Source organism: Moschus berezovskii, chromosome 5, assembly GCF_049115385.1.
Source record: "Moschus berezovskii isolate FMDL1 chromosome 5, NW_MosBer_1.0, whole genome shotgun sequence".
NCBI classification, from domain to species: domain Eukaryota; kingdom Metazoa; phylum Chordata; class Mammalia; order Artiodactyla; family Moschidae; genus Moschus; species Moschus berezovskii.
The window spans coordinates 97,959,343-97,975,844 of NC_142464.1; the positions used below are offsets into that span (position 1 = coordinate 97,959,343).

At 36.1% G+C, this 16,502-nt stretch overlaps 1 protein-coding gene across 1 annotated transcript in view; it reads left to right on the plus strand.

Annotated features, from left to right (window-relative positions):
• The first annotated feature begins 371 nt into the window (after window positions 1–371).
• Window positions 372–16,502, plus strand: part of LOC129561733 (alpha-fetoprotein-like) — a 43,440-nt gene continuing 27,309 nt past the window's right edge. Inside the window, exons 1-7 of the mRNA XM_055434419.2 lie at window positions 372–456; window positions 1,781–1,832; window positions 1,971–2,112; window positions 3,821–4,032; window positions 7,736–7,868; window positions 11,295–11,392; window positions 12,570–12,699. Of these exons, the coding sequence (XP_055290394.2) occupies window positions 372–456; window positions 1,781–1,832; window positions 1,971–2,112; window positions 3,821–4,032; window positions 7,736–7,868; window positions 11,295–11,392; window positions 12,570–12,699 (852 nt within the window). The remainder of the gene's footprint in view (window positions 457–1,780; window positions 1,833–1,970; window positions 2,113–3,820; window positions 4,033–7,735; window positions 7,869–11,294; window positions 11,393–12,569; window positions 12,700–16,502) is intronic.

A 16,502-nucleotide genomic window follows, 5' to 3' on the forward strand; every position in this document is an offset into this window, starting at 1 on the left:
ATTGTATGTGTTTACCTGATCTCCTGCCATTTTAGAACTTTGTACATGTCAACAGGCATTCTAGGAAATGAAGTATTTACCAAAAACGTCTATTGATTACTTTATTTCAAGTCTTATGTGATGTAATCTTGAAAAAACAAGTAGATTGACATGACTCATTTTAAAATCCAATATTCATTAATGAATGCTATCTATCAGAAATATTTCTTCATTGTCATGAATTTCTTTAATTTTTTCAGGGTTATAGTGGCCTGGGGAAAATATTCACCAGAAGAAGTTTAATTATTAATAGTAATTACTTGAAAAAATATAAAAGGATTATTCAATTCTCTCAAATGATAGAACACCTTCTATAAAGTTTATCTGAAATAATGAAGACTGTTAGATCCATATCTTTTCTTATTTTCTTCAGCTACATTAAATGTCAGACTCTTCAGAGAAGTTTACTAGATGCAGGTAGGGAATTCTGTTTATAATCTATACATCCTTGTGCCAGGTGGTGAAACGTCATGACAAAACTTCATAGATAGAAAAAGAGAATTAATATACTGGGAAACATAAGCAGGAAACACACACGGGGAAACACACACATCTTACTTTCAGTCCAGATGAGATAATGATATATTTGAACTTGTATTTAAAATTGGATACATTATTTTAGATTGAGCAATAGTGTTTATAGACTTAATATCATGAGCTACATTATTCAGGACCTACTATGTGCCAGGCACTGTGCTCATTGCTTCACGCATAGCCTTTCATTTAATCCTAATCATTATCCAGTGTAGTAAAAGTGATTAACATTTGATTGATAAAGACACAAAAACTCTGAGTGCTGAAGTTACTTTCTCAAAGCCATATTCAGTATCAGAGCTAGAAGTTGAACTCAGAATAACTGTCTCCAAAACCTTTCCTTGTTAATGTTGCTAATGATATGGTTTCTTCATTAAATAGATAGTGGCGAAACTCTTTAGACTTAGAGACTGAACAATAGCAAACTCTTGAGAAGCTATTGGTATAAGAAGGCAGACATGTTTTCAATAGAGAGCATGTGTATGTGTACATGGTGAGCGAGAGTGATGCAGACGTTGAGTGAATCCTAGATGTATTGGATACTGTCTTTGCCACATTAAGACTAACAAAGTACTAATGTTTATGTTGTTGTTCCTAATGCCAGCATTTAATTTTCTTAGTGTTTTTTGGGAGTGCTAGTAACTTCTAATAAGAGTTATTTAATTAAAAAGTCAAGTTTAGTTAACTCAGAAGTGTCAATACAGATATGTGTAACATTTGTTGGCCAATGACAGATAAGAATACATATTTGACAGATTTCAACTACATGATATTTTGGACTAGAAATAAATCATTCACAGAATACAGCTTAAATACAAGAAATGTTCTCAGTTGCTCAGTCATGTCCAACTCTTCGTGGACCCATGGACTGAAGCCTGCCAGGATCCTTTGCTCATGGGATTCTCCAGGCAAGAATACCACAGTGGGTTGTCATGCCCTCCTCCAGGGGATCTTCCTGACCCAGGGATTGAACCACGTCTCTTACATCTCCTGAATTACAGGCAGATTCTTCACCGCCAGAGACAGATGAGAAGCCCAAATACAAGAAAATATATTTTCTTATAAAATTTATCTTGACTTATGATGTAAACGAAAACAGATCTGGAAATTTATGAGTGAATAAATATAGATTTGAATTGTAAAAAGGGGATCTCAACTTGGGATATTTCCTCTTTTGCAAATTAAAAAAATCTCATTTTTTTTCCAGCCATGCAACAAACAAATGGCCAGAATTATCTAGAGGAGAACTTAAGAGCTGTGTGAGTTTTATTATCAAATATTTTAATTGAAATTTACACTCATATTATTTTTTAGGGGAGTAGGGCAGTGATACAACAAGACTGATGGTGGAAAGGGGTTTGATTGGCTTCAACATTCACACAAGTGTTCTGTTTCAGCACTAACATTATGGTTGCACAGTTTCTTCAGAAACTGACTTATGAAGAAGTACAAATCATAGTTCAAGAGTTGCTAGATCTTGCAGAAAAGTGCAAGAGCCTCAAGTCACATGAATTACCTTCAGAATCCTGTCACCAGTTGGTAGGTGAATCATGTTCTGCCTTTTTCTATTAAAAAAAAAAAAAAACTAAACTGCAAACAAAAGATGTTGCTATGGGATGGGGTGATTGAATAATCATGCAAGCGATTTTAAAGCAAAATACATACATTAGTCACACTGAAGATATAATCTGCAGGTTTATGAACCTACAGTTTATTAAGCTCATATCTAGGAGATCACATTCTGAGAACCAAAGGCTTGAGAGAATGAATTATACCCTAGAATGTCAGCTTGTTCATCTAAGTTGATTGCTTTTTATCTGTCACTAGACTACTATTGTCTGACATCTCATATGAAGATTCTTGGGAAATTAAAATACTGATTTTAAAAAGTGTCTAACAGAATATAAAAAAGTAAGAAGAAAGTGAATATTATTATAGGTGTTTTTACCCACTTAGTAGAAAACCTTGAAAATTACTATTGTCTTTTATAAAGTGTGTATCTTGTGATTATAAAAATTCTTTTTTGTTAAACTCTTTATTGAATTTGTTGCAATATTGCTTTTGTTGTTTATGTTCTGGATTTTTGGCTGTGAGGCATATGGGATCTTAACTCCCTGGCCAAGAATCGAACCCGTACCCCATGCATTGGAAGGTGAAGTTTTAACCACTGGACTACCAGAGAAGTCCCAGAAAAATTATTGATAAACATATCAACATAGTCTTATAATCTACATAGTTTTGGATCAATTATTCTCATATTAGCAATTTAAATACAGATAATTTTCTTCTTTATTTATAGGTTTTTTCCCCACTCTATTTTCTTGGGCTAAAACCTATCTATTTTTTATTAGAATCTAAGTAGTCATAGGAAAGGGCTTCTCAGATAGTGTTAGTAGTGAAAGAACCGCCTGTCAATGCACCAGATGCGAGTTCGATCCCTGGGTTGGGAAGATTCCCTGGAGGATGGCATGGTAACCCACTCCAGTATTCTTGCCTGGAGAATCCCATGGAAAGAGGAGCCTGGAGGGCTACAGTCCAAGGGTTTGCAGAGTCGGACACAACTGAAGCGACTTAGCAGGGCACGCACGCAGTCATAGAAAAATAATTAGCCTTATTAGAAACACACTTTACATGAAATACTTCTGCACTTATTGTAGAGTGATTTCTTCTTATTTCCACTTCAAGACGTTACCTTTTTCTGACTTTATCCCCTAAATCTGGAATGTCATTTGAGGTTTACAGCATCCCACACATTTACTGCCATCCAAAGGCATTTGAAAACTGAATCATTACATTACTGCTAGAATATTTGACACTGAATACACATTGCCTTAGAGCTCAATTTTTAAAATAAGTCCCTATGGAAACCAACTAAAAGCCATCATGAAACAAGGAAAGCAAGCCATCACATATTTCTTGGTGGATAATTCTTATTAAAAATTCCTTGATTTCTTTAGGCCGTGGCCATTTTGGCTTGTGCTTATTTTAATACCTCTCAGCTGTATGAAAATGAAACACTCATATAAGTAGGGAGAGAATGATAAATTCTATTTGGCCAATGTCTAGCACTTGAGACTTAACAATCTCTTAAAAGACTTTTGCTCAAAAGAGCTATGTCCAAGGACTACTGGATATGGAGTATAAGATTATACACTCAGTTGCCTTTTCTTTATAATTCCTGAACTTTCCTATGGTTAGGAATGTGGACCATACATGCCTTCCCTCATGTTATTATTTCATTCTACAGATGGCTACCTTTCTAGAGCATATTTGCAATAATCAAGGAATGGCTGACAAACGTGTATTTTCTGACTGTTGTAATATAAATAAGACAGCAAGACATAAGTGTTTCCTATTACACAAAAAGGATGATGCAGGTTACAGTGAAATATTCCAGATTTCAAATCCTGAGCAGATCTGTGAGATGGGCAAAGAGAATCAAGTGCCAGTGAAAGACAGGTAAGTCACCTTTCCTTGCCAGGTCTTTGAAAAAGAGTATTTTCTAATTTTGAAGAGAGATTTTTAGATAAAGCTTCTGAGTACACAATGCTTTATTATATAAAAATAAAGTAAAAATTTGAGCTACAATTTATTTTTTTCCTTCAGAATGACAACATGGTCTTAGCGAACACTGGAGGGCATGAAAATGTCTGTCATGAAACATTAAAAATGACTAGGATCTGTAAAGGATCCATCTCCTTAAAGGTTAGATTGGTCAGACCAGTAGCAAATGATGTTGAAAACTATGATCTAGTAGGCAAAGCACAATAGGCAGAGTATTGGGAGCAGAGCACAGGTAAGAGCTTAGGCAAGGGGCCAGTACTTGGGAGATTCACCAAGGTATAACAGGAGGAATATCTGACAGGCATATCTGTCACTGGGAACCTAGGAATAAACAATAACGGTAGATTGGACAGAGATCAGTTTTCTACTCAAGAACTCTGAAATAATTCCTGCCTACAGTGGATAGCATTATAGCCCATGGGTAGCTGTGGTCACATTTTGGTTTCTTAGTTAGCATAGACGTCTATCTTTAGAGACTTACAAGCAAGTAGCTGGGGTTCAGAAGCAGGAAGCCAATACCGAGAGAGACAAAAATGACAGAAGTACAAAGCTTCAGTTCTCAAGGAATGCAGTTCTGGTCATTTGGTCAAGACAGACAGACTCCAGGAATAAAGGGAGGATCTGAGTGCTGGATATAGTGCAAGAAGCATGGTGCTGATTCTATCATTCATAATTTCAGACTTTAGACATTAAACTCTACACCAGAAATGAATGAATAGACCTGGTGACTTGATGCTGAACAATGTAAATACCTTTAATTCAACCATCCAGAGGCAGAAATCCCCCAGGAATTACTGAGCCTTCAAGAAGAACTTAAATGGCCCAGTCACTTAGGGTGAAAGGACTAAGGGACAGTGGGTTGGGTAGGTTCTAACTTGTCTGACATGAGGGGCAACCAAATGAGAAACAAAAATATGAGCTTGGCTACCTATTTCCTAGCCATTCTAGGTGAGAGTCATAAAATCAGGTTTGGGTTGAACATTCAGAGATTATAAAACCTAAGTAACACTTAGGTAGTGAATCTAATCTCTTCTTGAACATTTACAAATAAATCAGTTACTGTTGTTTAGCCAATAAGTCATGTCTGACTCTTTGCAACACCATAGACTGTAGCCCTCTAGGCTCCTCTGTCCATGGGATTTTCCAGGCAAGAGTACTGGATTGAGTTGCCATTTCCTTCTCCAAAGTCAGTATTGAGGAGTTATTTTATATGCTAATTTAACTTAAGTGCGTACAGCTATACATATTCAGGGGGAAATAATTTTCTGATTATTTGCTTCATATTATAAGCCAACAGCTTTATTTAATTCTCAATCAAAGAAACAGTAACTTATATCAAAGCTGGAGGAAAATTTAGCTGTTTTGGTCTTATCAAAAGATAGTATATTATACATGTATACCTTCTTGCACATTTGGATTATCTAAGGAGTTTTCAAAAACAGTTTTGATCATGGTAAAATTTTATAGTATATCTGACTTTAGTACCCAATTTCCAACCAAGTGTGACTCTGTGCTACTTTACAATAAGACCTTCTATTATATTTTTAAATGGCTCTGATTATTAGAAAGTTTTTTCCTCATAAAAAGTTCAACTTTGCCTTTGGAGATTTGAAATTAGATTGGTTTGTACTGAAAATTCTTGAAAGGAACTAAGTTACTGCAGCACAAAAATGAAGTCTTAGTTTAGCTTAGTACCCAATAGAGAGCAAAGATACTGAATGACTCTATTGAGATTTCCTATTGGCCAAGAATTTTGCCTTTTCTTGGGTGGCAGTTATATCTTAATAATATAAATTCTGCTTTTTTTTTCCCCCCTACAATTTAGGCTTAAGAAACCTTGCTGAAGTGAAACAAGTCTGTTGATTAAACTTTCAAGAGTAAGCAGGTTGAGTCTGGGGTGAAGGTTGCGGGGAGGACACTGTTTTCTCTCCTTTCGCTTAAGTTGTTGTATAGTTGCTAAGTTGTGAATGACTCTTTTGTGACTCCATAGGCTGAAACTCACCAGGCTCCTCTGTCCATGGGATTTTCCAGACAAGAATACTGGAGTGGGTAGCCATTCCCCTCTCTAGGGGATCTTCCTGACCCAGCAATCAAACCCATATCCCCTACATTGTAGGCAGATTCTTTATTACTGAGCCTTCTGGGAAGCCCTCTTTGATTATACTATCCCTGAAAATAATTAAAGCCTGACTATACTTTCATTTTGGCTTTTGTCTTCATTGGCTGCTCTGGCACTTGGTCCCTCAGCCTTCTCCAGGTCAGCTCAGCTCAGCTCAGCTCCTGACAACTTTCCTCTAAGAAGTAACTCAGAAATGAAAGATGCTTCTATATTGGAGCTATACCACCTGGAGCATGTGTTTCAAAGGCTACTTCAAAAAAGAAAGAGAACACAGAACTGTGCAAAGTAATTAATAGCCAAGCCTAGAAGTGGTATATGGCATGTTTATTCATATTCATTGATTAGAACTCAGTTACATGTTCCCACCGAACTGCAAGGGAGGCTTGAAAAGAAATTTTCTTGTGACTATAAGAGAAAATGGATTTGTTTGAGCCTTAAGCCAGGTTGTGTCTTCAATGTCAACCTTCATTGGGTAATTTTGTGTGGGAGGAGAGATGAGGAGTAAGTAATTTGAGCCAGCTTTGTGAAATAGTGTGAGGAGATAGGATGATAAGTAAAAGGCAGGCCTGGTGCCCAGGCTCCATAGTGAGTGTAAAGAATGAATTTGAGAGGGACTTCCCTGGTGGTCTGGGGTTTCCAGGTGGTGCTAGAGGTAAAGAACATGCCTGCCAATGTTGGAGATATAAGAGACATGGGTTCTGTTCCTGGGTCAGGAAGATTCCCTGGAGAAGGGCATGACAACCCACTCCAGTGTTCTTGCCTGGAGAATCCCATGGACAGAGGAACCTGGAGGACTATAGTCCATGGGGATGCAGAGTTGGACATGACTGAAGTAGCTTAGCAAGCACACAAGCACTACGTGGTGATTAAAACTCTGAACTCCCAAAGCAGTGGGCATTGGTTCGATTCCTGTTGGGGAACTAAGATCCCACATTCTACAAAATGTGACCTAAAAAATGTAAAAAAAGAGAAAAGAATGAATTTGAGAAGCAAATTAATGCTCAGATTTAGTCTTGGAGGACAATGGCATAAACGTTCATAGTCTATAAAGAACTTACAGATGATCTTGAAAGATTCCTCTTCATCCACCAATAACTTCTAAATTTAGTTCCCCTTTACCAGCCGTACTATCCTCCATTTACGATCAGTTTAGACTATTGAACTTTCTACTTTTACTACTTATATAAAAATGAACACTTATAATTAGTGATTTCCTTTTCTCACTGGCCCAGAAGATACAGTGGATTACTTCTTGGGCACTGTCTAACCTCACAATGACCTGTCTATTGTGAACCTTTGATACATTTAAGTGTAGTGGTATCCCGTTTCTGTTACCATGAAATTCTAGAAGTTTCAGGTCAACAAAACTAAATGAATCATAAGTTCTTAAGAAACAGTGTCAGAACATGTTCTTGAATTCCAAATTATATTATTCTATAATAATTCCATTATTATGACTTTGTATTTGTCAAATTATAGGTACATTTATGAAACTTCTAGGAAGCATCCATTCTTGTATGGACCCACTATTTTAACCATGTCTGTTTGCTATGAAACAGCTGTTCAGTCATGTTGCCAAGAAGAAAATAAGACTGAATGCTTCCAGACAAAGGTAAACTATTTATATGTCAACTGTTATTTAGGAACTTGGTATGCTAAGTGTGGACTGTGGACCGGCAGCATATGAATCACCTTGCAGTTTGTTAATCACTCTCCAGACCTGCTGAATAAGACATCATTTTAACAAGATACTCAGGCCATTCATATAGTCCTCAAAATTTGAGAAGCATGATCCAGCACAAATATCACTTCATAATACATATTTAATACTACAATTATTATTTCTGCATAGCAAAACACCCCAACATCTCTTTCTTCTCATATTACCTTATTTAGTAATAAATGGTGTCACTGACTTGGCTGGTTTGGGCTTCCTCACAACGTGGCAGCCCGAGGGCAGCTGGACTGCTAACATATGGCCAGAGTCTCAAGAATAAGAATTCTTATGGATAAAGCAGAAGTTGTACGTCCTTTTATGACCAAGCTTCAAAAGTTACCTTTATTATACTCTATTAGCTGTACCACAAAACTTTGAAGGAGACAGTAAATACACTGTAACAAAAGCTGATTGTAAGAAAAACATGAGATAGAAGACTTTATTTTAGCTAACCCTGGAAAATACAATTAGCCACACATTTAATTTTAAACATATGACCTTTTCTCCTTCATTAAATAGACGTAAGTCAGTGATTAGTTCCACGATAAAAGTACTTTTTAATGTATGCTCATTAAAGATTCTGGATACCAACATAAAATAACTGTCTTAAGAAGGCACACCAGATGAATTTTTCGAAGGTAACGCTGAAATGAATAGTAGTTTGAGAATCATTTTGATGAATTCCTCAAGGCTAAATGCAGTACCCCCATTTTCTTGCTGTTTTCTTTGATCTCTTCAGTGAGAATTTCTCTCATAATCCTTCTACCCCTATTTCTCTATTGCTTTAACTATGTTTCTCCTATTGAGCTGCTCATCTTCTACCTTGTGTAAGAAATTAAATAATGTATCTAAAGAGTCTCTAGCTTATACTAAGTATGCAATAATCATAGTTATCTTTAAAGCTACACACAGACACACACACACACACACAGACAGACACACACACACAGACAGACACACACACACAGACAGACAGACACACACACACACAGACACACACACACACATGTATATTTCTTACCTCTCTTCCATTCTTCCCCTAGTTAACTCCAGTTCCTTCAGAAGCAAATTCTGAATTCCTAAGCAGGACAGTTATTTTTTTTTCTCCTTTTAGTTTCATATTTTTAAAAACAACAAAAACAAGTGATTGTGTAGACTTATGTTTCATTACCAGGTATTTTGGAAGAATGAACTTTTTCATGACTGTTAGTGTTTTCATCTAATTTCTTACAAAGTTTTCTTAATTTTAACCCTTTTCAGAGGAAAATTTTCTTTAATGTATAATATGCCCCTATAATTTTTAAAAATTTTTATTAGCGTATAGTTGATTTATAATGTTATGTTGCTTTCTGCTATATAGCAAAATTAATTGGTTATACATATACATAGACCCACTCTTTTTTAGATTCTACCCCCATAAAAGTCTTTACATGGTATTGAGTAGAGTTCCCTGTGCTATACACTAGGTCCTTATTAGTTATCTAGTTTATATATAGTAGTGTGTATATGTCAGTCCCAATCTCCCAATATCCTTTCCTTCTACTTTCCCTGTTGGTAGCCATAAGTTTGTTTTTTATATCTGTGACTCTATTTCTGTTTTGTAAATAAGTTCATTTGTACCACTAATTCAGATTACACATATGAGCAATGTCATATATTTGTCTTTCTCTGTCTGACTTGACTTCACTTTGTACAGTAATCTCTAGGTCCGGCTATGTGTCCCTATAACATTAAGCATAAGCAGGTGCTTTTGATTTAGTTAAGTTCTTTTCTCCTCTCCCTTGCTCTATGATGGTTACAGTCCTGTTTGCCTCCAGAATGTCTGTTCCCAGGAGTTCTTAGTCCTTACCCAGAGAAGACTGCATAGTCAATCGTGTTAAAGTGATGTCTGTGATCACAGAATGTGCTTTATGAGTTAAGCCTTCACAGACTCTCTTGTAAAGAGAATAACCGTATTTGTGTTTGATTTCTTTTTCTTTCTTGAACATTTTCTTTATTTTTCATTGAAGCCCATCAATTCATCTTACAGCGAGATGTACCCTTATTGTTTTTTTTAATTATTCATTTTTTAAAATTTATTTTTTATTTTTTTAAATTTATTTAATTGGAGGCTAATTACTTTACATTATTGTATTGGTTTTACCATACATTGACATGAATCTGCCCCGGTTGTAACATGTGTTCCCCATCTTGAACCCCCATTGAAAGAGACAAATATACTCCAATGTTCATCACAGCACTGTTTATAATAGCCAGGACATGGAAGCAACCTAAATTTATTCATTTGATTTCAAATAAGTGCAACACAACAAAATAAAAATAAAATAATAATTATGTTTATAATTAATTATAAAGTATAAATATTATCATAGTGCCAGATTTGTGATTTGAATATTGCCTCTGTATACATTTTTTAATTTGTTCTTTAAAAAAGCATTGTAAGATATTATTACCCAAAGTAAAATTAATATATGGTCAATATAATGTTTTAAGTCAATATATAGAGCTATTCTGAAATTTTAAAATGTTACTTATATTCTCACTACACAGAGATACTAATTTCGGTATATTTACTTTTACTCATTTTTTTTTTCATTCACAGATTTTTTTTGTACATTCTTGTGACCAAATTGAATATATAGTTTTGAATAGAAACTTAAACATATGTACTTTACATTAAAAGTGTACATCTTTTCAAAAACAACATGCCATTATTCACTTAGGCATCTCTATTCTCTTGAGATATTTTGTCTCCAAAATTTTGCTGCCAAGGCATACATGTTCTTCTTTTTGCATAATTATGTTTTTGTTTATTCAGAGACATTTATTTGGAATAGAGTTTCAAAAGTCAAAATTCTGAGTTAAAGAATATGAAGATTTGGGGGGACTCCATTAATTTATATTGCAAAACTGGAGCATATATTATAGATAAGCATTTAAAGACATGTTCAAGTTGACAGGGCTAGTAACTTGAATAAAACCGAAATACAACTGTAAGACATTATTGAAATCTATTCTATCGGCTCTCTGGATTCTTGTTTGTTCACTGTCTTCTTCTCATTTATACATCAAATGTCTAAGTTAAGGGACAAGTGATCTCTGGGGAAAAAAGAAACAAACGCAAACAACAACAACAACAACAACAAAAAATACAGAACCTTCGCCAAATTATGCTTTTACGTTTGGTCTCATAGGTAAGACAATAAAAACTTCCTAATTTTGAGAAGATACATGATTTTTTTTTCTCTTCTTTACTAACCATGAGGTGAAGTTTTTCAGTTGTTACCACAGTTCTTTGATGAGTCATTTTTCTAATTACAGCTGGAACCCATCAGAAAGTACGTTAGAGAAATATCTTTGAGGCATCACCATTTATGTGAAATTGGGATTAAATTCAACCACAAAGTAGCAACAGCCATGTAAGTTACCTACTTAGATTTGTGGACTTTGCAGCTTTGGATCACCCTCTGATTGAACTCATTGAAAAATCATCTATCTTTTGTTCACTAATGTCTCTCAGCACAAACCTGGTTCCTTTCTCTACAGGTGTGCTGCTCGGCTATTCAACAGGGCACCCTGGGCTGTGCTTCACATTGCACACTCCTCGTCTCCACTCACTGTTTCCTGTCTTACTGTCTTCCAGCAGCTCAAATTTTTAAGGCTCTTCTCCAGTGTACAAAAGATTCTCTATATTCCGATTCATACCCTTAGTTGTTCTGTATGGTTAAGGCTGGAGGACAAAAGGTATTTTTCTCCTGGAAGATAAGAAAGATTTTGGCTCTAATGTCACAAAAAAACAGAACAATTGAGTGGTGTTTTTGGGGGTGGGGATAGAGGAGTGTGGGGTGGGAGGAGAATTTGATGTCACTCAACGTGTCTCTTGGCCCAAATTTTATTTCTGTTTACCCCTGAACACATGTATCTTCCTTATATCACCTTCTTATCCATTTTAGGACAATTTCGCATTGCCTGTAAGCTCAGTTCTTCTTATAAGGCAAGCCTATTTTTCATGGTTCAGTGGTAAAGAATCCTCTTGCCAAGCAGGAGATGAGGTTCGATCTCTGGGTCAGGAAGGAATGGCAACCCACTCCAGTATTCTTGCCTGGGAAATCCCATGGACAGAAGAACCTGGCAAGCTACAGCCCATGGGTCACAAAAGAATTGGACATAGCTTAGTGACGAAAGAACAACAGAACAAAAAAAATTTCAGGGATGTTGTTCAGCTGTCAACAGAGAGGGGCAAGGGAGAACCAAACCTTTTATAATTAGTGTCTTTATGGAAAAGAATTTTATTTGGAAATAGGTCAGATAAATTCCCAAAGTACTTGTCCAAGCAACTCAACTTCTTTAAGCAATAATCTGAATAATGACAATGACCGTACTTACACGATTATGAACTGAATAATTTTCATTTTGTGACTTAGATTTTTGTATGGCTCTGGGTTCTATCACTGAAGAAATAGAAAACGTAATATGCAACTATCTTCATCCTACAGTTGCAGATGTAATTCTATTCTTTTGATTACTCATTGAACTAGAACTAATTTTAGAAAGACTTGAATCCAAAAATTAAAAAATGTACTTTTCTCCCCCCAGGGAATTGGTTCTGTTGACTAAAAAGCAACCTAAAGCTAATTTTTCTGAAATTGTCAAGCTGTCCATGGATATTAAAAATTTGCATCAGATCTGCTGTGAAGGAAATGCAATAGTGTGTGTACTTGGCAGGGTAAGAGTTTCTCTTTTCTTAAAACTCATCTCAACATTTAAAATATTTGTATTTCTTAAATAAATATTATAAATATAATATAATAAATATGGTATATAATAAATCTAAAAGAGTAATTATTACTTCTTAATATTACCAGTAGAATGATGTCTCCTCTCCTTTCTCTTCTCACGCAACATTTTTTTCTTTCTTTCTTTCCCTCCCTCCCTCACCCTTCCTCCCTCCCTTTCCCTCCTTCCTCAACCTGTCTTACTTTACTTTATTATTTTATTCTTAAATTTTTAGAGTTGACTGTTAATTTCCTCCCAAATTGTGATTGTATTTCATTCATCTTTGAATCTCTAGCAAGTCCTATAATTGCAAACTCTACCCTGAGGCCATATCAGTCTGGAGGGAAGAAGAAACCACCAAAACAAAGATATGGCAACCAGGGGCAAGGGCTGGGGCCTGGGCAACATAGGATTTATCCGCCCCAGGTTCAAACATAAAGTCTCAAAACCCCAGAGAAGGAAAATATTGTAGCTGTTAAAAACCCAATAAGGGTTTAGTAAATTGCAATCATATACAAGTCATGTTCCTATCCATTCTGCAAGTTTGAAAATTAATAGTTTTCATCACTATTAAAAAATAAAGCAGAAGCAAAGTAAGAATAACATGATTTCAGAGAGAAATTCTTTTCTCTTTAGAGCAGGAAGCCCCATCTCCAACCATTTTAGTCCCATTACACAACAGATTCCAGGGTTGTTCAGTGGGGAAAGAATCTGCCTGCAATGCAGGAGATACAGGAGATGTGGGTCCAGTCCCTAGGGCAGGAAGATCCTCTGGAGGAGGGCATGGCAACCCACTCTAGTATTCTAGACTGGATGACTCCATGGACAGAGGTGCCTGGCAGGCTATAGTCTATGGGGTCACAGAGAGTCTGACACAACTGAAGCACAGAGGCACACAACAGATTAAGGGATGTGGGTAACAATTGTAATTAAAATAGAAAAATCATTGACTAGAACACTCAATAGAAGCCCTAGTCCTCAAACATTTACTTTGCCAGAACACAGAGTTGGGCTAAGGCCATAGCTTTTCCTTGGCAGCTATTGCAGTTGGCCATTGCTTGCTGAGGTCAGTGCCATGTTCATCTTGACCAGTTGTAAAGGCAGTGGCTGCCACTGTGAATTCCATCCTGGAGACTGGCAATGTGAAGTTGTTCCTTGGAGTAGTTTCTGTATGGCAAGAATCTCAACTGATACTGGAAGGAATACTGTCCTGCACACTTATAAGTCCTGCTGGCTCTTCAGGATAGGCTCTCAGACTTTTGTCTGCATGAAGATTATGTGAATTTGGGGGGAAATTACAGGGTACTTTGAGGCCTATCCATGGTTGTTAAAACAAGATAAAATTGCTTAAGTCCTTTAACACATAAACAATACCTATTCCAAATTGGTAACTCTAGAACAGTTTCCATTGTAGTCTATACTGTGACAGACATGGGATTCCCTCGTAGCTCCGTCAGTAAAGAATCTGCCTGCAATGTAGGAGACCTGGGTTCAATTCCTGGGTCAGAAAGATGGCCTGGAGAAGGAAATGAATTCCTTCTCCCAGTCCAGTATTCTTGCCTGGGAAATCCCATGGACAGAGGAGCCTGGTAGGCTACAGTTAATGGGATCACAAGAGTCAGACATGACTTAGTGACTAAACCGCTGAAACCACGTGACAGACATGCTAGAACGATTTCCAGTTATTTAATAGTATTGGCTAGTATTCTAACCAATATAAAATAACTATGGGTACTTCTGGTATTCCTGCCGTGTTCCAGACTATAAAGGTAACAGGTTTAGAGTTATTGGCTTCACAAAGATATTGATTACATGTAATTTTTCATCCTTTTTTAGAGGTCATTTTTCTTTGTTTTAATTAGGGTAGATTCTGAACATTAGTAAATATATTTTTGTCTCCTAAAGATGATCATTTGATTTATATTGCTTGACTTATCCATTGGTGAATTATCTTAAAAGATTTATTAATTTTTACCCATCTTTACGTTGCTCAGGTCAATCTCATTTTACTCTAGCCTTTCTCTCTCTCTGCCTTTCTCTATGTATATTATACATATATGTTAAATTTTTGCATTTATGTTTAGATGTGAACTGGATCTGGAATTGTCTTTTTTGGCACATACTTAATCAGATTTTTGGTATCTGGTTATGCTCACTTCTAAGAAATGGATTAGAATTTTTTTCCTTTTGAATTCTCTGAAATAAATAGTACTGTACCCTACCTATTTTGTGAGGGTTTGTCTGTGAAACTGGAACAGGGATGAAGATATAACCTGGTGTGGCAGCTTCTCCATTTCTTTTGTTATGGATTCATTTAAATGTTTTCTCAGCTAATTTTCATTATTCACAAATTCTGTCCTTGTGAATTCACCTATATGCCAAAATTTTTTTGTAACCTCGAAATCAATACTCACAGCACTCTGTGGTCATTCCCAGAAACTTGTGCATGTTCAAAGCAGTGGAAATTTAAGTTGTTTGATGCACATGGTTCCAGCTGCAATAGAACAAGGTGATGCTCTCTGCCTTCCCATTGTAGCTCTTGTGCTGTAAAGATATGTTCATTTAATGCCATGTTTTCTGCATTTCTGCGTTTTTTTGTTGATGATTTAGCTGTTTGAAATGGCCCTGCATGTAACACTGAAGAATTGCCCAGTGTTTCTAAGCACAAGAAGCTGTGTTGTGCCTTGAAGAAAGACTATATATTTTAGATAAGCTTTGTTCATGCATGAGTAACAGGGTTAATGGCTGTGAGTTCAATGTGAATAAATTGCCAATACTCAGTAGTCCCCCTTACTTCCTGTTTTGCTTCCTAAGGTTTCAGTTAACCATAGTCAACTTCCATCTGAAAAACAGAAAAATCCAGAAATAAACAATTCCTAAGATTTAAATTGTGCACCATTCTGATCAGCAAGATGAAATCTTGTGCTATCTTGTTCCATCTCATCTGGGACATGAATCATCTCTTTGTCTAGCGTTTCCTGTGGATTAGTCACTTAATAGTCATATAGGTCACCAGATTGGCTGCCCTGGGATCACGGTGACTGAGTTCAAGTCACACATTGACCTCAGTGCATAAGCGTAGTGATGCTGGCCAAACAGAAGCTGTAAAGTGCTTCCTTTAGGTGGAAAGTTGAAAGTTCTCCTTAATAGGGAAGGAAAAAAAAATCATATGCTGAGGTCACCAAGATCTATGGTAAGAACAAATCTTTTATCTGTGAAATTGTGAAGAAGGAAAAATAAATTCATGTTAGTTTTGTTGTCACACCTCAAACTGCCAAAGTTTTGGCTACAATGCATGATAAGTGCTTAGTTAGTTAAGATAGAAAAGGCATTAAAATTGCACAATTAGGTATTTTGAGAGAGACCACATTCACATGACCTTTATTACATTATATTGCTACAATTTCATTATGTTACTTTTGTTAATCTCTCACTGTGCCTAATCTATAAATTAAACTTTATCATATGTATGCATGGACAGGAAAAAATATAGAAGGTTTGGTACTATCTGCAGTTTCAGGCATCCACTAGGGGATCTTGGAATGTCTCCCCTGCAGTAAACAGGGGTGGGAGGACTACTGTCTATTAAATAAGGAATTTTTAAACAGAAACATACACAAAACAAGGGTTATATCTTGATTTGTTGACAAACATGTGGCCAGAGACTTGTAGAAATGTTATCCTCTATTTCCTCTAGGGCAGATGATTCAATATTCATGAATTCAGTGTTTATAACTACTGTGAATAAAGAGA